This window comes from Stylophora pistillata, chromosome 4 (assembly GCF_964205215.1).
Source record: "Stylophora pistillata chromosome 4, jaStyPist1.2, whole genome shotgun sequence".
Lineage (NCBI taxonomy): Eukaryota > Metazoa > Cnidaria > Anthozoa > Scleractinia > Pocilloporidae > Stylophora > Stylophora pistillata.
The window spans coordinates 27,388,731-27,410,852 of NC_142522.1; the positions used below are offsets into that span (position 1 = coordinate 27,388,731).

At 39.5% G+C, this 22,122-nt stretch overlaps 1 protein-coding gene across 1 annotated transcript; it reads left to right on the forward strand.

The window, feature by feature from the left end:
- Window positions 1–748: 748 nt before the first annotated feature.
- On the forward strand, window positions 749–17,808 carry LOC111339632 (E3 ubiquitin-protein ligase UBR4-like). Its single transcript, XM_088756488.1, has 36 exons — window positions 749–976; window positions 1,479–1,519; window positions 1,862–2,003; window positions 2,075–2,156; window positions 2,283–2,379; window positions 2,482–2,558; window positions 2,763–2,817; window positions 3,044–3,110; window positions 3,704–3,798; window positions 4,309–4,367; window positions 4,515–4,558; window positions 4,653–4,733; window positions 4,920–4,953; window positions 5,784–5,837; window positions 5,951–6,032; window positions 6,936–7,020; window positions 7,119–7,187; window positions 7,657–7,833; window positions 8,426–8,544; window positions 8,761–8,833; window positions 9,155–9,258; window positions 10,129–10,240; window positions 10,672–10,800; window positions 11,300–11,389; window positions 12,340–12,465; window positions 12,902–12,973; window positions 13,481–13,542; window positions 13,830–13,920; window positions 14,182–14,216; window positions 14,760–14,954; window positions 15,198–15,282; window positions 15,599–15,738; window positions 15,948–16,038; window positions 16,553–16,645; window positions 16,721–16,787; window positions 17,536–17,808. Exons 1-36 carry the CDS (start codon window positions 749–751, stop codon window positions 17,601–17,603), a joined length of 3,321 nt encoding a protein of 1,106 aa, XP_088612614.1. The 3' UTR covers window positions 17,604–17,808.
- The last annotated feature ends 4,314 nt before the right edge of the window (window positions 17,809–22,122 follow it).

The following is a 22,122-nucleotide window of genomic DNA, read 5'->3' on the forward strand; positions in this document are numbered from 1 at the left end:
TTGTATTAAAAAACTGGTGTAGGGGTATTTTCTTTTCTGCTCTGATGGGCCTTTCGACCTGAATCCTTTGCACTTGGTTCCGCTGCACTACGTTAAAACACCTGATTAGCTTAAGTGCGGGTGTTGTCATTCCAAAACAAGCTAATCACTTCTAATAGATTGAGGTCTTGGGGTTTGGGAGGCCTTTTATTCACACTTCAAGTAAGCCTGCTCTTTAAAATCAAACCACCCGCCGTTTAATGTTGCAATCCTCCCTGCATGAGTGCTATTGGATCCACACTTCGATGTAATGATTTGTTAGTACACGCCTTGCCTGCATGCGGCAAGGGTCTCTACAGAGAAGACGTACTTACGTGTACAAGTTTTGTTCAATGCATTTCCATGGTATCCAGGTGCACACCACTGGCAGTTGGACCCTGTGGTATTGTAAAAACACTTAAGGCATTCGCCTGTTGTGGTGTTACAGTTACCGGTGTCTTCAGGATCTGTGTTGTTGTTACAGCTACACATGCGACATTACACATCCTGTTCCTGTTAAAATTAATAGATAAATAAATACATGGATGAATACAGAGGGCAAAAGATGGGCAGTTCAACTTATTCCGTAAGCACATTTAAAAGTAAACAGATGACGGAAAGGCAGCTTGAACACGGCATAAGTTTAAAATGAAGCAGAGTTTTATATTTAAACAACCAAAGCATGGTAAAATTAATATGCAGAGATGGTGGAGATTTAAACCATGGAGCCATGGCGCCCACCAAATCCAAAGTGACAACCGGGGAAAGCCGCAGTGAATCACGAACACGACACTTGATGGAGAAGTATGGCAGGAAGTGGAAAGAGAGGACCAAGAGGAACGAAACAAGTGATGAGCAGGATCTGCGAGAGGAGGAGTGGCTGAGACAAGTGCTGTTCACTCCGTCTAATAGGGCGGCTCGAGAGATGGCTTGTACTATGATAGAGTCCTTGTGTCAGGTAAACGTACAAATAGTAAAAACAATATTCAAAAGTGGAAAGGGGAAATTGGTAGCTTAGGGAAAAACGAACAGCAGCTAGATTACCATGGTTTAAGTCGGATGGAGTCGTGTTACGTCGAAGAAGTATATTTTGGTAGTGAAATAGTTGTAGGAGCGAAAAACGGCCGCTATTGGCGAGAGCACGTCCAGGCTTTCCCTGCCGATTATCAAGTTTCTAAATCTCATCACAAATTGTATCCATGGTTACTATACAGATAACCGGCCATAATCTTAACTAAAAGCAGTCATGGAAATCTCGTTTTGATCACCCGACTTTGATTCCGTTTGTTGCGAATGTTTTAGTTTCCTTTACCAAATAGGATCTAAAGTTTAAGTTCAAAAACTACGTTGGTGTTACAGTAAGCGTTCTCGTAACCTATAATCACGCTTTACTGCCGGAATGTTACTTTCAAATCCAGGAAGCGCACTACCCAAGTTATGATTTGAATGTTCTTGTTTAGATACCCAGCCGACAGCAGCATATGCTGGACTTGCTCACAAGGTAATTAATTTTTGAGTTTTGATAATAAACTTTGCAAATCGGGAAGGTTGCTTAACTCGATTGCCAAGGGCTTGCCTTGCTCATTATTTATTTCTGCGTTAGGATTCACCAGCGAGTACTCCGTCGCACACGAAAAAGACATTTTTTGCAACTCAGAGCCAAGATTGCTATGGGATAGTCCTGATAAATACTTAGCACGTTGATGGGCCAAGGTGAATTTACAGCGTTCATGCTCAATTAATTTTATGAAACCAGGCAACTGTTATGAGAAGCGTTAGCTTGTGATGTCGCCCGGGAACTTTTTTTTTTTTTGTTTTTAAATAATATTACCATGTTTCACAGTTATCTGGAGGAGGTTCGAACTTCAGGAGAGAATGCGGCTGAATTCTTCCAGTTGTATCAGCGGTTGACTCAGCCTACTTACTGGAAATTTTACCTGGCACTGCAAGGAGCTCTGCTGCAAATTGGTCAGCTGTTAACAAAGGTAGAATTTTTTGTTTCATTTCTTCTCTCCTCTAAAGTTGCTAACATGGAGGTCATTCTTTTTGTTTCGAGGAAATAGAGCATTTGACATACCTGGAGCAGTACACCCTCAGTTCTGATCTGTCTCAGGGATATGCGTTGAAGATATTGGCTGGTAAGGAAATGGCCAGCAGGTCATGGAAAGTGCTGGCGCAGAAGTGTAGTACTGTGTCTTTTAAGTCTTTCAGAGAGCATTCACTTGATTTCTGATTTGATTAATTGTACGTTTTTTTCTTCACAGAATTGATGTCATCTTTCCTTGAACATGAAACGATCAAACAAAAGTTCAAAGGACGATTGGTAGCCACAGTGTTAAATGGTTACTTGTACTTGCGAAGGTAACCTTGTTTATTTAACGTAGGAGACAAGGGGTAGCTGCTCAATTTTGACTGCCTCTTTCGGTGTTCTGTTCTATAATTTCATTTCTCTTTTCTTTTCAGATTGGTTGTCCAACGCACAAAACTGATTGATGAGACGCAAGAGATTCTACTAGAATTATTGGAGGAAATGACCACTGGTAAGTGGAATTTAACATTAACCGTTGCAGTTATGTTATAAAAGATCTGTACTGTCACCTCAAGAAGTTGGCAAAATTGTTTAAAGTCAGGGAACATGAGCGATGAAGATGTGGTGATTTGATGGTAATGGGTGATAGCTCTCTCTTATTCTCTTCACTAAAACCCAAAAAGAGAAAATAACACTTTTAATTAATCTTTTTCAGGTACGGAGACAGAAACCAAGGCTTTCATGGCCATTTGTGTGGAAACCCTGAAGAGGTTTGTTGATTTTGCACCTTTCGTAATTGGGAAATTTTACAGAATTTGAAAAATTACTACAGTATCACTGTGACAATCATGTTAGTTACTCTTTCTCTTGATTCAACGATGCGCAGCCCACCCACCTCTAAGAAAGATTGGCAACTTTTGCACATGCTTCTTCGAACGTAACTAGGGAGGGAGTTAATGGCAATGTGTTCTTACATGATTTGATATTTGTTACCAGGTATGGTCTGGATGACCTCAGGACTCCAGTATTCATCTTTGAGCGACTTTGCAGTCTTATCTTTCCCGTAAGTACTTTACAACTGCCAGAGTTTTACCAGTGCTACTCTTGAGTTGAAAAGTTGAACGTTTTGAAAAGTTAAACAGTTAGCCTAGACGTTTAACCCTGCTCCAAGATCCAAATAGTATTTCTCACTTCTGAATGCAATAGCGTTCTTATAAAGTAAAAGAGGAGAGTTTGGTGTGATATCCACATAACATCCTCTAGCTGATGGGTTCGTCTATTCTCATTACCTGTATGCAAGGTAACACTGGAATTGCAAGGCGAAGTTACTTGTTAATAACTTCTGGGAGTTCTAGGGTTAAAGTTCACTAATTTCAGTCCGTGACAATCTTCTTTAACCGTAGCCATCCATTCTCTCCTGTGGTTTATGACGGGTTCGTGTACGTTTTTCTATCTTTCGCAGGGAAAGTTTTGTTGAATCCCTAAAGTTAAGAACGTTTTTCTCGTCCCAAAAGAAAATTGTCGAGTTATTGGAGAGTACTGACTGATAAAACTCCCTCCAAAATACTTGACCTTGCTCAACTGTGACATGTAATGTCGGAGTTAGCATTTTTATTTAGTGTCAAATATCTGATTTCTATATTCCTCTTTCAAAAGGAAGAGAATGATGTTGGCGAGTTCTTCCTTACACTGGAGAAAGATCCTCAACAAGAGGACTTCCTTCAAGGACGCATGCAAGGAAATCCTTACAGGTCTGTGGTGAATAGTTGAAAATTAGCAATTTTCAGGGTGAACACATAAGAAAAGTAAACATTAAGACCAGAAATAAACTCTTAAGCTTTTAATCTAGATTAGTAGGTACATAATTGCCAAACTTGATCGCTGGTCTCGACGCCTACCACATTCCCAAACCCTTGGAGAAGTTATAGCGATAGGAAACAATATTTAGGCTAAAACGCAATTGTTAGTGGCGTCTTGAAATTTGCTATCAAGGACTGCTCTGTTTTTGGTTCACTCCGTTTTGTGATTGGTCTAGAACGCTCGCCCCACCCTCTCAACCATGCAATGCCAAACTAAAAACCATCGTTTCTTGGTTCCCCGCGTTTCGTCAGTTCACCTTTTTTAACTAAATTCTCATTGGATCCTCGGTTATAGCTTTGTTGTAATTGGCCGTTTGGTTGTTCAACACTCGCTCTAAATGCCTTTTTGAGTGCTTTCTTTTACATCATTACTTTGGTTTTACACCCTCTCTTCCTCCACAGCTGTAATGAGCCTGGTATGGGTCCGCTCATGAGAGATGTCAAGAACAAGATATGCACCGGTAACTAAATAACTTTTATCGAATTAAAAGTTTCTTGGCCAAATGTCATTATTGTAAACTTATCCAATCTGAAGCCCTTCGTGAGTTGTAATAGAAACGAGTAGAAGTATTATATGTAATAAAAAAAAACTATTTATGTTGCCTTAGATTGTGAATTGGTGGCATTATTGGAGGATGACAACGGAATGGAGGTAACATTCCTCAGTTTTTTGAAAAAATCTGTCGCGATCATTCAAGTACATTATATGATTGATGAGTAATTTTAATTTGTATCTTTCGTTTCAGCTACTTGTCAACAGTAAGATCATTAGTCTGGATTTACCTGTAAAGGACGTCTACAAGAAAATATGGTGTCCTGAAGGAGAGGTGTGTATAGATATGTGGTATATCTGTGTTGTGAGTTTCACTGCCGAAATGTCAGACTTGTATTTGATTAGTGGGACATGGATTAGGATCTTTTCTCAGTTTCTCATCTTCCTGTTAAAATTTTAGGGTGTTATGCTCGTTACCTTATACCTCACTAATTCTAACTTCTTAAATTCTTGTTTTAAGGGTGAACCGATGCGGATTATCTACCGAATGCGAGGTAAAAAAAGCGTTTTAGTGTTGATCTCTTTAAAATACAACTTTGATGTAATCAAACCATACTCGGTTCATTTGTCAGGGAAGCCTGATGAAATGCTGGGGGGGGGGGGACGAGGGTGAATAATCTTGCGATGGACTAGTGTCCCATCCAAGAGGGAATAGTAATGCTCTGAGTTGCTTCATGCTATAGAAACCGGGATAAGCCCGGGCTGGATGGGCCTTTTGGCTCGAGGATTTACCAACCTACCTACCTTTTCTACACAGTGCACTGGTATTGTGACGGGGGTGGGGGGGGGGGGGGGGTCATCTTACGATGGACTGGTTTTCCATCCAGGAAGGAGTAGTAATACTCTTAGTTGCTGGGTGCTGTGGAAACTGGGATAGGCCCAAGCTGGATGGGCCTTAATTTTCGAGGCTTTACCAACCTACTTATCTTTCTTCACAATGCACTGATATTGTGACAGAAACGTTTTTCACCGTTCGAGGGATCTTTAAGGCCTAGACTCCACCGAGTGACTTTGCGTACTTGTGCGTTCAAAACCTCTTTAATTTGGTGAATTTGGTTCTCTAATGTGCAAAATTTTCTCCAATGACAACTTTTGTGTATCGAGAAATTTCGAGAGTTAGTATTGATAAGGTGTCAACAGTGATGATGATAAGTGTCCATACTGCTCATCTTGTTTTATACCTCTGTTCTTCAGGAGTTGTCTCTATTTACCAGCGCCACTCTTCAAATTTATAATTAGTTTTTGCTTGGTTATTGTAAGTGAGAATGAAGATGATTACAGACCAGAAATCTTACAAGGAAAGTGTTTGTTATGTCCTTGACAGGTCTGTTAGGAGACGCCACGGAAGAGTTTGTGGAGAATCTTGATACTCAGAAGGGTAAGTTAAAGTTTACTCTGTTGGGTCAGTTTTCACCCAATGTTGTGTTCTAAACCGAAAGTTGTTGCGAGGATGAAATATTTCTCTAATCACTTTGTCTGTCTTGTTTATAGAAGAGGAATTGGATGATGAAGAGGTATATAAAATGGCCTCCATTATGTCTACATCTGGTGGGCTTGAAGCCATGCTGAGCAGGTATTGTCAACTTTGCTATCCCTTGTTGAGAAAACTTTACGATGCGTTGTCTTATTCTCCTGTACTGATGTTCCCACGGACTGATTTGATAGTCCCGTGGAGTAGTTTGACAATCCCCTAAACATCCTTTCCGGTCGTGCGCCATGCTTTCGCCCTACCAAACACATACAAGTTAGGCTTCGTCTCTAGAGATAGTTCAACGTCCTGTTTAATCGAAAGAAACCTAAACGGTTGTGTAAAGAAGGTGAAAAGAATGCAAAAAGCTTCGATCTATGAAATGTTTTTTGATAGGAAATGTTTTAACCCTTTGGCCCCTAAGTGTCCTTGGCATCAAATTATTCTTTTTAGTTCTTTACGAATATTTAGACGGGGTAGCCCAGTTCAGCAAATAGCTGGTTTAAATGGAGCCCTGTGCCCACCCATCGCACCCCAGGGGAGGAAATCTACCACACAGTGATCTCGTGCGTGGAAAATTAACGTCTTCTACCCCTAACCCTGCAGGAGACGGGGTCTACGGTTTATTCGTCCTTATCCGAGAAGGCTTGAAAGTCTATCCATTTCTTGATATTATAGAAAGGTAGCAAATTCTCCTCAGTTATTTTAAGACCATGAGTATTGGTCCAGCCGGGGCTCGAACCCTCGACCTCCCGCACAACACAATCCGGCGCTCTAACCAATTGAGCTAACCTTACTATATAACTCCTAAACCACACATAAGGTCACGAGAATAAATTACATGGTCACCAACTAAAGAAGCTCTTGATTGTTAAACGAATTCTCCTTGTCAGCAACTTAGGAAATGTGTAGAAGAGAACGGTATGAAGAATATGCATAGTGATGTAATTGATGTGGCTAGTTGTGATTTGACTGGTCAGTAACAGCTACCGCTACGTTCTTTCGAAGGTTAAGTGGTATTAAGGATCTTGTACGTGGCAAACAGTTGGTGTCAGTTATACTGAAGCTCATGGGATATTGCGTGAAACTCAAGGTAACTTATTGATTGCTTCGTAGTGATCTTTTCATGAAACGTGTATAATGACGTATTTGTGTGCTGTAAAACTGACTGAATTCACTGTCTCCGTCCAGGTAAATAGGCAATACCTGTGTCTCCCAACTTTGAACACGCTCAACGTCCTTCTTGGAACCCTAAACCAGGTGCGGTTTTACTTCATTTATAACTTTGTTTAATGGTCAGATATGTTTAATTTCTACAAATGTGTTGCGACTTAGTAAAATGAAGAAGGACAACACTTGACAGATTCCTCACCGTGTTTGTGGAAACAGGTTTAGCTTCAGAGACAGTTGCGTTCATCTTTCATTCCCAAGATCTGACTAAGAATTCAAGCTGCTATAAATTTCCTTGTTAATTGGTATGGAAAAAAGGATGGGTTTTTCCTACTCGTCACCTGATTGTTGCTTAGTGTATTGAAAATATCAGAACACCAGGGACCATAAGTTAGTCTGAGGTGTTTCGTCAGTGTTTACCTTCCATAGCTGATCTTCGCTTGAATGCCTTCTGAGAAAATTAATCTCACGATGGACGCATATCCGAAAGAAATCAGTACAGCACAAGAAAACTTGATAATCAAATTAGTTAGTTAGACAATTGCTATTTATGACACAGGCTCTTCGACTGGAAGCTGATTCCGGAGGTGGTGCGAGCATCGCAGAGGACGTGCTAGGGATCATGGAGACTGTGCTGCAGGAAGCCACCAGCACTCCCACACCTGATATCCCCATCCAGGAGGGGGATGGCTCTCAGCTGGACATGCTGCTGAACAGAATTACAAGTCCTTACGTGGTACGATATACTTTGGACATTTTGAGCTCCCTCCCTCTTCTTCACTTATCGTCGCCTGTTTTAAAAAGTTACCCTGAATAGCATCCAGCCCTTGAAGGGCGAACGCAGAGCAGAACAAAAGAGGTTTATCTAATTATTTAAGGGCTGTGTATATGGTGGAATGATTTCTACAGTGGTCCCACACTTGTAAATGAAATCCTCCGGTGAATTAGCAATGAACCAGAACAGTGGTATGGATACATGGAAACTTAATGACCCACGAAAAGTTGGTACACACTTAAGTAGACGCGAACTTGCCATGAGCTCCTGTAGCATTCACTTTTCCTGCTTATAGACGATATCGGCAGCGGGATTCTTGACAGAACTGCAATCCCGGAGATTCATATCAAAACAAAAACTGCTAAACGCTACCTGAGTTTAGCGTAGCTGTTGTTGACAAAGGTGACTAGTCAGTCATTATCCAGCCTTCCAAGTCGTACTTGCGCACAAACTCACAGACTATTGAATTCCATTACCCAACGATGTCTTAACAATGTCAGTGTTACCAAGCAATTAGGCACAGATGTCATGTAATGTTCCTTTGCTTTCACAGAGGACGCACAGCAGTGTGCTTCAAGCAATGATGCGTATTATTCCCTTCTTGACATTTGGAGATGAAGGGAACATGAGGACATTGATCAACCATTTCTTGCCTTATCTTGACTTTGAGAAGTAAGTTCATAGCCAACTGTGGGCAGGAAGTGTAATCTTCGTAGTCTCAACTGTCAGATTCCCGTATTGCCTTACCCGAAAGAACTCTTGATGCCACAAAGAAAGTTCACTGGTAGTTTGTCTGGCTTGTAAAATACAATGTATTGTGCCGGGACATGTTTTATGTAAAATGAAAAAGACACGCTGTTCTTCTAATTTGTTTCTTCTTTTGCATAGATTTGATCGAGAGCGCTCGAATGACGAAACTCTATTTTGCGACTGTTTCTGCAGTATAGCAAGCAAAATTGAGGTAAGCTTTGCAAGTGAGCTTAAGACCCTTCCATGTTTTTTTGGAATGTGGTGACCAAATGCAAAGTGCCCTGGATTCCGATTGGAGAAGTTCTGGGTCTGATTAGTTCTTTTTGTTGATATTGTTGTTTTCTGATGTTCATGTGGTAGTAAAGACATTTAGTTCGATTCGTAATCTCCGTGTTCTTTTCAGGGTATTTTCTGATATGTAGCCTTAAATATTGTCTACCCCTATTTTGTGTTAGTGTTGCTTCCCTTTTTGACCTCTAAACATTTAGAGAGCTTTTAATACTTCTTCTTGCTGTTTTTACTTGTTTTGCAGAACAATCACAATGGCTTCAAGCTAAAGGATATGATCATTGAGAATGGAATTGTTGCTAAAGCGATGACATACCTGGAACAACAAACACCTCAGCAGCCCTTTAGGTACGAAGAATAACAGAGTTTGCGCTGACTTCGTTCATTAACCCTAAGACATGTACCTTATCATTACTGAACCAATCTTTAAGGTTTGACAATACAGGTAATGAGCACCCACTTAACCCTCCCCCCCCCCCTTCCGACATCAGTATGCACATTCTCGATACTGCTCTCTCTACATTTCCTAAGGTGTCGGCAAGGAGAATTTGTTTCACAATCCAGAGCTTATTTAATGAGTTATCATCTCCGAAATTCTCATGACCTTAATGTGTGATTCAGGGGTGATAATGTAAGGAGAAATTAGATGTTAGTCGCTCCTAGGGGTTCAAGGGTTAAGAAGCCCTAGACTGTTGAACAAATGCTCTTTGTCGTGTCTGTAGGAAATTTATAGAGAATAGTTTGGAGAAAAGGTATGCTTATGTTACGGAGTTACCTCATGTACAATCATCTAGGAAGAATTGTTAACTCATAATGTGCAGGCTGTACTGGCAGCTAATTGACTTATCCCTTTGGGTCTTTAGCTTCAAAACGTAAGACAGACTGATTGAACCCTTAAATATTTCTCTTTCACTCTTTACTTACACGAATAAGCTTAAAACGAATGCCCTCAACAAACCGCAAGAATTATGAATTATATCATTAAAGGAATATGGTCGTGATAACCACCAAGCTCTCAGAAATCAACTGTAGGGAATTGTATGATCGACACTAAGAAGGATTTAGTAGTTAGTTCGTTTTTTCCCTTTATTCCTGTCTCCCCCACCCCCTTCATTATTTTCTGTGTACATTTTACATCTTGTCCTCTCGTACAATGGGTGTGGATGCGTGTAGCAGATGCTCATATCATCATCATTTTTTTTTTCCCTTGTTCTACAGCAAAGCAAATCTTCTTGAAGCTGATGTTTGGAAAGAGTTTCTTGCGCGACCGTCTCTTCCTTACGTTCTTCGACTTTTGTCTGGTCTCTGTAAGGGACACGCCAATACTCAGGTACAGTGGTCTGATTGGTTAGGAAGGTGATAAACTGATGTTACATGTGAATCACCTCTTGGAACTGTGTTGATCGTTGCCATAATTTAGTTCTTTCCTGCCAGACATTAATTTTGTGTTGTTGTTTCTCCTTTTACGATTGTTCCATTTTGTGTGATTGATTCTGTAATTGGCCGACCCCTAAAGCTCACATTGCCTAGCATTGCAGAATAGCGAACATCGTATCTTTAGACTTTCCTTTGCTACTTTTGTAAACAGTTTTGACGTAATAGGTAGTTAGTTATCGAAGTGTTATATGGTGTTTAAGTACAAAATTATAAGAGCTTTTTTTTTGTGTTGTATTTTGATTTTGTTTAACTTATGAGCGTTAGCTAAAATAGATCTGAAATCGTCATTTCTAGTAACAGACGTTAACTTTTCTGTTTAATAAGGTTCTAGTTGGCAAGACAGCAGTGCCAGCCATACATCGCCTTGAGCAAGTGTCATCTGAAGAAAAAGTTGGGTCGTTGGCAGAAAACCTCATGGAAGCGCTAAGAGAGCATCCTGATGTTGAAAAGAAGGTTATTATCATTCCTCTTTGGACTCGTTAAATGTTATTTCAAATGGCCGTACATGAAAACGTGAAATCGTATCTGTAATTAAAAGGAAATCGAGTTCTTTTCGGTCAGGTGTCACAGATACAGCATCAAGGTAACCACAGCGTTCAATCAGAACAAGAGTCTTATGTTTTGAAGCTGAAGACCTAAAGAAATTCAAGTCATCTTAAGCGCGGAAAAACGCAACTGACGAAGTCGCGACTGTTTTAAGTCTTACATCTGATTTGTTTAGTAGAGAGAGAGGTAATGTTTTTATTGACTAATCACACAGAGCATCAGAGTAAGGCAAGCATAACAGCAATCCCTGCTTTCGAAACTGAACCTTTGAAACTGAACGTCTGTCGCTGTCACCATCTCTAGCAACTACTGTTTATTGCGTATTACTCTGCAGAGTGGTGAAAATTTTTTTTTTTAACTTGTGTGAATTCATTGGGTTAACCTTGCTTTGTGAAACTCTTCTCAGGTGGAGGAAGTTCGCCGCTCAACTCGAAATGAAAAGAAGAAGCTCGCTATGGCCATGAGAGAAAAACAGCTGGGAGCTCTTGGGATGCAGGTGAATATAATATACTCTTTAGTGGTTGGCAAATAGACCGCTGAGTTTGAGTTGCGACATTGAATTTAGTGGTAATAAAAAATCCTTTTGACTTCTGCTTTTGGAGGTAATGCCCTTTGCTTAAAGTTTGTCGTCAAAATTCCACTGCTCTTGTTCGGTCGACTTATAAACCAAGACTTAGTCGTAAGGTATATTCCTACGACTCTAAGTAGTTTATTTGCTGATTGTATCGAGATCTTCTTGCTATGCAAGGGTTCCTTATCAGGTTTCTACTTTTTTCAAGAGGTTTTAGCAGTTACTTTCCATCCTTTGTTTTTGTTTTTGTTTTTTCTTTTTTGGAATATAATTTTTTTTGTGTGTGACGGATACATGGATATTGAGAGCAAAGCAACCCCAAAATATGGATTGTAATTTTGTTGTTTTAATTTGAATTTGAATTGAATCTTTATTAAGGCAAAAGATAAATAATCACATATCCTATTTTACAACATTAAAAGAAACTAAAGATATAAATTACAAAGAAAGTCAAGATAAAAATTATAAGACTAGATTATGTTTAAAATTTAAGCGGTTGACAAACGTGTTTTTGAACCTACCAGCGTTTATTTTAGGATGGTGACTTGTCTCTTTCCTCAGATTGTACCTGGTTGATTTCTTTTTTGGCATTATAGCTCTTAAAGGGTGTATTGTATTATTAAAAACATTCTTGAAGACACGTGTGTCTTGTTGATCTAACAATTCATAGACATTAATGTGGTCGGATGTATACTTGCGCTTATAACATCGATCTAAGAAACATTGCATTGTTGTTAATTCGGAATTTACAGCACCAAATACGGGCAGCTCGTATAATATATTTGGTAGAACCAGATTTAGAAACAGATGGTCTACTTCGGCCTGATTGTACGCTTCTTTAATTAAAGATTAATTGAGTATGAATTATTTTTCAGACAACTTCTGGAGGAAAAATCATCGCCAAACCGTCAAATTTACTTCGCGAGATGGAAGAACTACAGGAAGAGTCCGGACTTGCGTGTTGTATTTGCCGCGAGGGATACAAATATCATCCACAAAAGGTCTGTTGCACCTTTGACACGTGCGCTCTGCTTTGAACATGTTGTAGCCTGCAAAGCAGACGTAATTCTGGCGAGCGAGTGCTCAGTATTTTCTCAGTGAAAATTAGGGCCGTCATCTTTGATTTTAGCCGGGAGGAGGGAATAAAATTCGTACCAAGGGAGTGAGTGACAATTAAAGAATAGGGGGGGTGAGGGTGGGAAAGTAAAAATTTCGTCCCTTCCCGCCCCCTCCCCCTACGGTCGATTCTAACTCCAAATTAAAAGTGGCCGGTTGAATAAATGATCGCGCGCTTCTTAATGTTAACTCGGCCTAATAAGACGCCTGCACTGCAGGCTTAATGTGTTCTTGAAACATGGAAGTATAGACAGCTCAGCTATTGTAACATTTCACAATGTAAAATAATTGTCCCTGCTTAACTTTGGAGTCTTTTTACAGGTTCTCGGTATCTACACATTCACTAAACGATGCATACTAGAGGAATTCGAAAACAAACAACGAAAAACACAGGTGAGAAAACTCTGCGGATTTGGTTAGAAAGTTGTTGTTCTTGTCAGAGTTTAAATTTGTCTTGCTGTTAGCTATACTCAGAGTTATTTGCTAGAAGTTATAGAGCAGTCAACAAGGGAAGAAGTGATGATAGGAAAGGTAGTTTACAAGTTTACGAGTAAGAAGTTTACAAGTTTACGAGTAAGAAGTTTACAAGTATTAGAAAAAGAGCAAAAAGAAATACGGACTGGCAAGGATGGAGTAAAGTGCGGATAACCGCTCTCTAAGGTTTTGGCTGCCGCTGCTTCATCAGCCACAATGAACGTGACTTCAAGGTGAAGCAGACGGAGTATCGTCATCACCACAAGTAGTAATTATTATGTACTACACTGGAGGTTTCAGTTTAGACGAGGCTGTGAACTACCGTATGGTATTATTTTACAGGGCAAGGTATTCAGGTTGCGTGCATGGCTTTACCAGATTTAGTGACATCTTTGGTATGTTTAGTTTCTGTTGTTGTATCCGCAGGGGTATTCTACTGTAAGTCACTTCAATATCGTGCACTATGATTGTCACATGGCCGCTGTGAGGTGAGTAAACTCTTTAATTCATTTGTTTAAAAAGAAAAAAATGTTCCTTTCCCTCTCTAATTCTGTCTGATTGTCTGTCTGTGTCTATGTCTTTCATGCTTTATCATTTTCTTTCTATCATTTGTTTCAATGTTATTTTGAAGTCATAAAAATGTTTTTAATTGTTATAACAATCTTGTCTCCTGAATTGCCGTTTAGGTAATTGCCTTGTTGTATTGTTTGTTTGGCTGTTTTATTTATTTATTTTTGTAACAAAGTGAATCTTTGATGTTTGTTTTTGCTAACAGACTCGCTCGCGGTCGTGATGAGTGGGAAAGCGCCGCCCTTCAGAATGCGAACACCAAGTGCAATGGTCTTTTACCAATCTGGGGTCCTCAGGTAATTGATTCCACAGAATCTTATGGTCAATGATTTAAAAATAGCAGAATGCTAATTACTAACTGTCGTAGGAGTTCAACATGTTTTAGCTTTTCAAAGCGTATAGTAATTTGTCGAATTTATTTGAATTTATGAGGCTCATCTCAGGGAGTAGTTTCCTGACTTTGAATTAACTCATGGCAGAGTTGTTAATGGATCCCTTTTGATATAAGAGGCCTGCACTGATAGTTGTACAATTTAACTTTTGTGTTTCCTTGCCAGGTCTCTGAATCAGCGTTTGCGAGTTGCTTGGCAAGGTGAGTGTGCCTTTTTCGCTATATAATGATCATAGAGCGGTGCATGTTCTGAATAGTCGAACAGTAAGTCAGGGGCAAGTAATAGATGACCTTAGTGAAAGTTTTCGCTCAAATTGCAGCTTTGGTTTAAATCAACGTTAAGGTTTCCCCAAGTGCAAGAATTTATTAGATTGACCTGATAGATTTTCATGATATTAGAAATATTACCAGTACTTTTTCGTGGTGTTCAGATCTCAAAGTAGAATCGAAAACAAAACTACTTGTCACAAACTGTGTCCCTTCAGTTTGTTTGAGCTCTGTTATTAAGTGTACACATTTCTTAGAAAACAAACAATAGAAAAGTAAGTCCTCTGTCCCCCTTTATTGTCCAGCTTTTTAAAAGGAGCTTGTAGATCTTTTATAGGAACCACCCACCCCATGAAAAAAATAAAAAGCTCAGGAAAGAACGGAAGAAATCCATTCAATGTTAAATTTCATTACTGTGTCAGTGGTGTCCATGACTGGAGTCTTCCATTTCTAGATCGAGTCTTTTGTTTTTTCCAGACACAACAGTTACATTCAAGAGTGCACTGGTCATCTGGAGCCGACGTATCACGCTTCCATTCACGATCTGCGTCTGTTGCTACAGCGCTTTGCGTTTGAAAAATCATTCAGTGAGGACACTGGTGGCGGAGGACGAGACTCAAACATCAAATTTGTACCATATGCCATGCACATGATACTCTACGTTCTGAACACGTAAGAGCCCTTAACTTGTCATGTTAGTTGTAATGCTTGCACGAGCGAGGTTAGTCTACCTGTAGCCGTACCCTTCTCCCCTCCGTTTCTCCTTGGGGGGAGGGGTACGGCTGCACTAAGACTGAAGTGAGTGGTGTTTGAGATGCAGTAGGGGGGGGGGGGTGGTGACTCGGCTAATTCTGTGTTGGCATATTTTTTCACCTGGAATTAAATAACTTTTCATCTTTCATCTTTCTCTCTCAGAACGCGGCAGTTGAGTAGAGAGGAGAAAACCTTGAAATCCTTCCTGGACATGCCAGTGGAAAAATGGATTGAATCGTCGTTCGAGGTAAGTCACCCAATCGCCCCGGCTGTAATCAGCGTTTCTTACGTGTATACCCAGCTAAGGCCACTTACAGAATAAAACATCAGAATCTATGAATGGCTTTAAAACTTTATGCCCAACAGATTTTTAAACCACCCTAAAATCACGCAAGGATAACATGCCTTCCTATTCTGAGAAGCTTCTAAATTTATAATTATCATCGCTGATGAGGACCTTTTCATTCCTCCTTGCAAAGTGATTTGAATTTGATAAGCCAGTGAATGATAAGTTTATTTTCCTTTTTGTCATTTCAAGTTTATTTTCCTTTTTGTCATTTCAGGTGGACAGTCCGCTTTACCTAACTTTACTGTCGCTGTTTGTTTACTCGCTGGAAAACTGGAATCAGTCAAAGATCACTTTCCTAAAAAGACTTCTCGTTACTGCGCATGCTCGGCATACAAATCCCTCGGGAACATCTAAGTATGAGCTGCCAGTTTACTCTGTTTCTGTTAGTTGTTCACGTTTACTACGTTGTGCGATGGTGTTTTTTTTTACCCAAGAAACGGATGTAGGGCTTTTATATCCCCGCTGATGTGGGTAGAGCTTTCTTAAAATTCTCTCAACACAATGTTTGGATCATGCCCTATTTGCCTGAGTATTAACTTGTCCATCTTTATTTTGTCATACAGGATATCGAATGTAAACATGGCTGAGTATTCTGTGTACCGACCCTATATCGTGTACTTTGTACTTATCGATAGACTTCATCAGCTGCTGAAGGTGAGTTGGCTGAATACGCTAATCTACGCCTAACCAATGGATCAGAATCAATTAAAGGAATCAATCAATAGCTGCCCGATGTCAGCCGATGGCGAATCGATAGATGCAAATACAAGTTCCTTGATGAAATGGACTGTCATCAATACTTGTGTAGCATGTGTATACGATTAGGGGGAATGAAGAAAACTAGAGAGGATTATTCATCCGTGTTGGTTGGATGTTCCTCTAGGTTCTCTGCGTGAGCAAATTGTCAACCCAGCTCTCCTGGGATTTCCGAAATCAGAAGTGCCCGAAACAGAATCCTCAGACAGAGAAGAAAATCCCAGGAGACCTGAAAATAGCCAACCCTGGGTTTTAGTGTGAGCCGGGCTCTATATGGGAGCTGGGTCTCTTAGTTTGATCTTCTTTTCGCGAAGTTTTTTATGTTTATTTCGATGACGGTAAACATATCAAACTAATAGTAAGTTGCTTTTTCTTCGGGCCCATCACATGTTTCGTATTATCCTTTACTTAGAAACATTTGGCGGCGGATGATAACGGATGGCCGCAAGGAATGTTGGATTACATTCGAAACAACGATGAAGCCGTGTTAAAGGGCGGTGACAAGGTGAGAAAAGTACCTATCGATAGTTTCCATTTTTTTGTAGTGCAAGATGACAGTTAAATGTGTTTTATATTACAGATTTTGTCCTTTTATCAGACGGATCTTTTACCATCAGAGTCACTGATGGAGTTGTTTGATGTCGCAGGTATGTGCCTTGCTGTTGTGATAAAGCTGGTGCGAAATATTCTGAAAATCGATGCTTATAGGCGCATTGAGATTAGAAATGCGCCCTATAAGCATCGATTTATTATTATTATTATTATTATTATTATTATTAAAACTTGTAATGGTTTCTGTTTAGGCATCATCCAGAGATTCTGCCACAGCTTGGAAGCTTCTATTTGATACAGTAGATTTAGGCCTCAGTTGAAACCTTCATGTAATTATTATGCTGCCAAAGGAGAATATGCAACGATTCTGAAAACTGTGTAGTGTTTAGTAGTTATAAGAATCTTGAAATAATTCTCAAGAAGAAGTAGGATATAACTGCTTCAAAAAAAAAGAGCATATAGCTTTATTCCGAAGCGGAGAAGTTGTATTATTTATGACAACACAATCAAACCTTGATCAAAATATAACGAGTTATCGGTTAAATTTACCTTAAATCGTTTTACCGTGATTTTTACCCTTAGACCGATATACAGCTATTCTTCGTCGAGTGATAACTGTCACTGTGTATGCTAAATTCTTACGCTGTCATTTATTCATTTTGATCCTTATTCAGTGTATCCATCTCGTACAACTTCTTATTTACCTGTGTAACCTTGATCACAATAGTCACGTCTTTATCAACGAATTTAGCCATGACCTCCACGATAAGAAAGTTCTCTTTATGCACTTGTTTAACTTCCCTGGATTAATGATATACTATCGTGGACTTTATTTCCTTGCAGAACTGCTGTCTGACATCCCAGAACCGGAAAAGTTTATTTCTGAGCTTCTCGCCTCACTGCCCAAGTAGATCCCCGCTCCAAAGAGCCAACTTGGTTAATCAGACCTTGGAATCAATCGCCTGCAACAGACTTAAAGTGTTAAAGATAAATCTTTGGAATAATTTGAACTTTAAACTTTGATTCAAACTTACAGAATTTTGTTAATCCTGTAGAAGTTAGTGTGTTAGAAAGCATCACAATCAATGCAGCAATAAAGCAAGATTTGTGACATAAGTTAATGTTCTTTGTCTAACATGCAATGAATGTTACAACCCTATTTCAACAGGGGTTGGATTTTTTTAACCCTATCAATTACCTACCGAACTGAGAAATTAAAAAAAATGAAATTCTGTTGGACAAGACGCCCTTAAATGCAGCCGTATTGTGGCAATGAGCCAGGGGTCGACTTTCTCCCAAGCTTGTATCATACGCAAAAGTTTTCGAAGCAACTTTTAGTTTAAACGGCTAAACGTCACCTCGATGACCATTCGGGATTTTGCTGTAGAGTGACATTTCATTTGTCTGAAAAGCTTGTGCTACTCTCTAACCCAATCACCTCAGTCTCCCTCCTCTACCACCATGACGACTTTTCGTTTATCTCCAGTTGTCTCCCTAACGCAGTCACATAATTTTTTGGGGTATGCAAACCCGATTCCAAAAAGATGAAGAAATCAAAGGAACAACTTATTATTTCAAATTCTGAAAGCGATACTTTAAGTCTTTTTAATTGTTTACATTATGTTAAAGGGACGTGCTCAAACTTGGTTCACAAAGGCAATCCATCGAATAACCGAGATGTTTTATCGAGCGAAAGTACGCTACTGATTTCAATTTTCGTAGTCTCCTGCCTCGGTTGGGAGGGATTAACTGTTCGTAATTTAGGGTGAACTTGGCGCCATAGTTACCAACCTCAATTACAACAGACTGTCGAAAGTACAAATTCCTAGTCCTTTGCATATTTGAATTAACATCCAGCGCTGAGTTTCTGTGCCACTGAAACTAGAATCGGATCCTGTGACTTAAGAGCGTGTTAATTCCCGTCAACGATGAATATTCTTTGAGAAAGTTGTTTTTGAAGGTAACAGAAAACTTTATTTCAAAGTATTTCAGTCACACATTCCCGCGTGATGTTTGCCCTCCGCTTTAACTAGAGCAAATCTTTAGCGCCCTGGGATTATCAATGGAAAGGCTGAAGCTCAGTTGGAAACGTTGGAGCCTCCTTCACCTTCTTACCATACGAAACTTAGACGTGTGGAGGATGGTGTTTTTTCAGAGATGTTAGCGACTGAGCCAGATGAGATATAGAGGATACTTGGATAGATGTCTATTGATTCTTTTGTATCGGCAAGACTCTTTCAAAATCTTTTGATTACAATAAATTAAAATATTATATGATAATTTTACCCAAAAGTCCTCTATCCCGAGCAAGTGACAAGAGAAAACTTGAACGTACTCAGGAGAGGGGTTTGCGTGCAGTCTTCAGAGATAGTAAATCTACATATGAGCAATTACTTAAGAAGGCTAATTTAAAATCTCTTTATGAAAGAGGGCTACAGGATATAATATAATATATATAATAATAATAACAACTTTATTTATCCTCGAATTTCAAGGTAGCACGCAAGTGCTTATATCTCCGAGCAACAAATGAACTTAAACTAAATAAATTCAAATAATGATGGTTTTTGAGGAGAGGGGAAAACCGGAGTACCCGGGGAAAAACCTCTCAGAGCAAATATAGCTTGCATGATGTTTAAAGTGAGGCATAATCTGTGCCCACCGACTGTCAAAAATTTGTTTTCATTGAAAAGTTCCACTGACAACCTCAGAGGTGCAGATTTCCACATTCCTAGATTTAATACTGTTACTTATGGAAAAAATTCCCTGAGATATATCGGCCCTTTGCCGTGGAATCGACTTTCAACTAACATAAAAACCTCACCTTCTCTACAATCTTTTAAAAAACAGATCTGTTTAACTAACCTTTCGTCTAAATTAGAATACGATTGTGAGAACTGTGTTTTATGTAGGACATGAACAATTAGCTGGCTCAGGGAACGCTCTATGTGTTTATTTTATTTAATAATGAGTATTAAATAAGGTAGTTTAAACTTTTAGTTCTTAATGTTAATGACGTATTTAAATTTTATCTATTGTAAAATAGTTAAATTAGTTGAATTTAACTTACTGTATTGAGTTTAGGTGTCCCCTATTAGTAGAGGGTTTCTTACCCTCGGCTAGATCGATTTGACACATAAATAAAGTTTTTCATTCATTCATTCATTCATTCATTCATTAAACTGCTCCATAGCGTGTTTATAGGTGAAGCACCTACAGCTCGGTCATACTTAACAAACAAACAATGCACCACATACAACTTTGGAAGGAGTAATAATATAATTGTCCCGCGTTTTAACTCACAGTTTTTTAAATACTCCATTAGCTATAGAGGCGCTATACTCTGGAACGCTGTCTCGAAACATTTCATAGACCAGTTTTCGGTTTTTTATCGCAAAGTGAAGAAGGACTCTTATTTTAAGGATCTCGATTTTAGCGCACAGTCAGTCCAGTCACTACCCAGGCACTACCAAGATTTTAAATGCTTTTAACTATTTTTATGTTTTAAACGCTGTAGTCAATTTACTTAGAGATAAATAATGTAAATCATTTTTATTATTCTTATTATTTTGTAGAGTGATTTTAAGGGACACTATTCTTATTGTTATTGTAATCATATTCACACGACCCCACAAGCCCCCAGCTTTAAACCTCATCGTGTTTAAATAAAGGATATGATTGATTGATTGATTCGTTTGAACGCTAAACTGGAGTCAAAAGTCTAAGTTATCGTCCTCAGAGGACATCACAGTATAGATGTATCTATTTATGGCAAATCGTTGAGCAGTGCTGTTTTATTCGGATCTACTTTGAGAAATCGTAAGGTTGAGACAGCACGAGAGTGGGAGCAAAAATAAAACGAGAAAAGTTTAGTTCGGATGGCATGACGTGTTTTGACTTCATTCATTCTCTAATTTTATGATTCATGATCAAAAGTGCATCACTTTCAGATGTCTAACATTTTTTTCAAATACTTTTTTCTGTTGACTAGTCGCCGGAAAAATTGGACATCTGCGCTTTAGTTTTTAGTGGGAAAAACACAGAATGGTATCCATAAAAAAAAAAATTATCTGGGTGTCGTCGTTAAAGAACGAGTACTACCGGGTAAATCACGTCATATCGACTAAACTTAAGGTTTTAGTTTATCAAAGGATTTCTCAGCTCACGTTTCCTCGGCCCTTATGATTATAGAGTCTGTAGGGGGAGAACTCTGAACTCTTGATGAATGTAAACAATTGCCCATAATTTGTATTTGTAAGTAAAGTTGTTCAGTGAACGTTTGAAAGGAGCCTGGGCAGGTTCAAAATAGGTTGCAGCGGGCTCGGGCCGGGTTTAATCAGTCTTTCTTTGTTCAGCAACGGTATAATTAACCGATGTTTAAGTAAATCTTATCTACATGCATACTGATTTACATAGCTTTGTATACTGATTGATGCGAGACAAGTCAAAGCACGTTTTTTCGCTGATCATGACGGAAGAAAAATCGTTCAATTCATAAAAGGAAGACACATTTCTCCAGCGAGACAACGACTATCTTTCGGGTCTGATGCACGTATGGGATGACACATGATGCTTCTCAAAACAAACCGTTACGGGTTGAGACCTAGGGATATGATGGTATGGTGACACACAGGCAGCCCAAGCTCACTACGAGAAAAGCGGACGTGACTCTTACCGTGTTGCGTAACGTTTTATATTTATAAAGGTTTGTATGGGATGTTATCGGTTTGCCTTAAAAGAGAGAAAAAAATGTCTTGTTTTGAAATATAATGGGCTCACTTTATTGCCTTGTTGTTTTCTTTGTTGATTCCGAACGTCTCAGGCCATTTTGAAGCGTTTTCGGCGAGTTAGCGCTATGTTGGTGTTCAACTGCTAAAAGAAAGACAAGGCCGGAAACCTATTTTAGAAGCGTCCGTCGCCCGAAGCGAATAATTCCGCCAAAAAATTTCCACCAGTCTCGATTCCTCCAGAAAATCAAAGCAGAGATGTTGCAGTTCCATTTTCCATTCACTCGATTCACAATTCCTCCCCCAGATCTTTCACTAGCGATACTTTTATCTCCAGATCGATAGGCTTTCCCATTTCGAATTTGGCTGGTTGAAACGACCACTGTCCCTTCGCCGATCGCACAGTATGTTGGGTAACAAAAATAAGCCCGGCGAGGGTAGCCAGCGGCCTGCAGTCCAAAAACAAACCCGTTAGCTCCCCTGGTCCCCTCGAGAGGTTTTGTCAAGACCGCATTGTTTTGATCGACCAATCAACATCGAATGAAAATGTGTTTACTAATTTAAATATCTCAGTGGAAACCCGAGATCGATCGCCATGTGCACGTTCCTGAGTGTCAAGCTATGAACGAAACCTGCGGCGAAATTCCAGGGGAGCTAACGGGTTTGTTTTTGGACTGCAGGCCGCTGGCTACCCTCGCCGGGC

What these genes read in the sequence shown, in the direction of transcription:
- LOC111339632 (XM_088756488.1), top strand. Translation starts at nt 749, where the DNA reads ATGGCGCCCACCAAATCCAAAGTGACAACCGGGGAAAGCCGCAGTGAA. An exon ending in CCTTATCTTGACTTTGAGAA is followed by an intron (nt 8,545 to 8,760) that starts GTAAGTTCATAG and finishes TCTTTTGCATAG; the next exon opens with ATTTGATCGAGAGCGCTCGA. An exon ending in ACAAACAACGAAAAACACAG is followed by an intron (nt 12,974 to 13,480) that starts GTGAGAAAACTC and finishes TTGTATCCGCAG; the next exon opens with GGGTATTCTACTGTAAGTCA.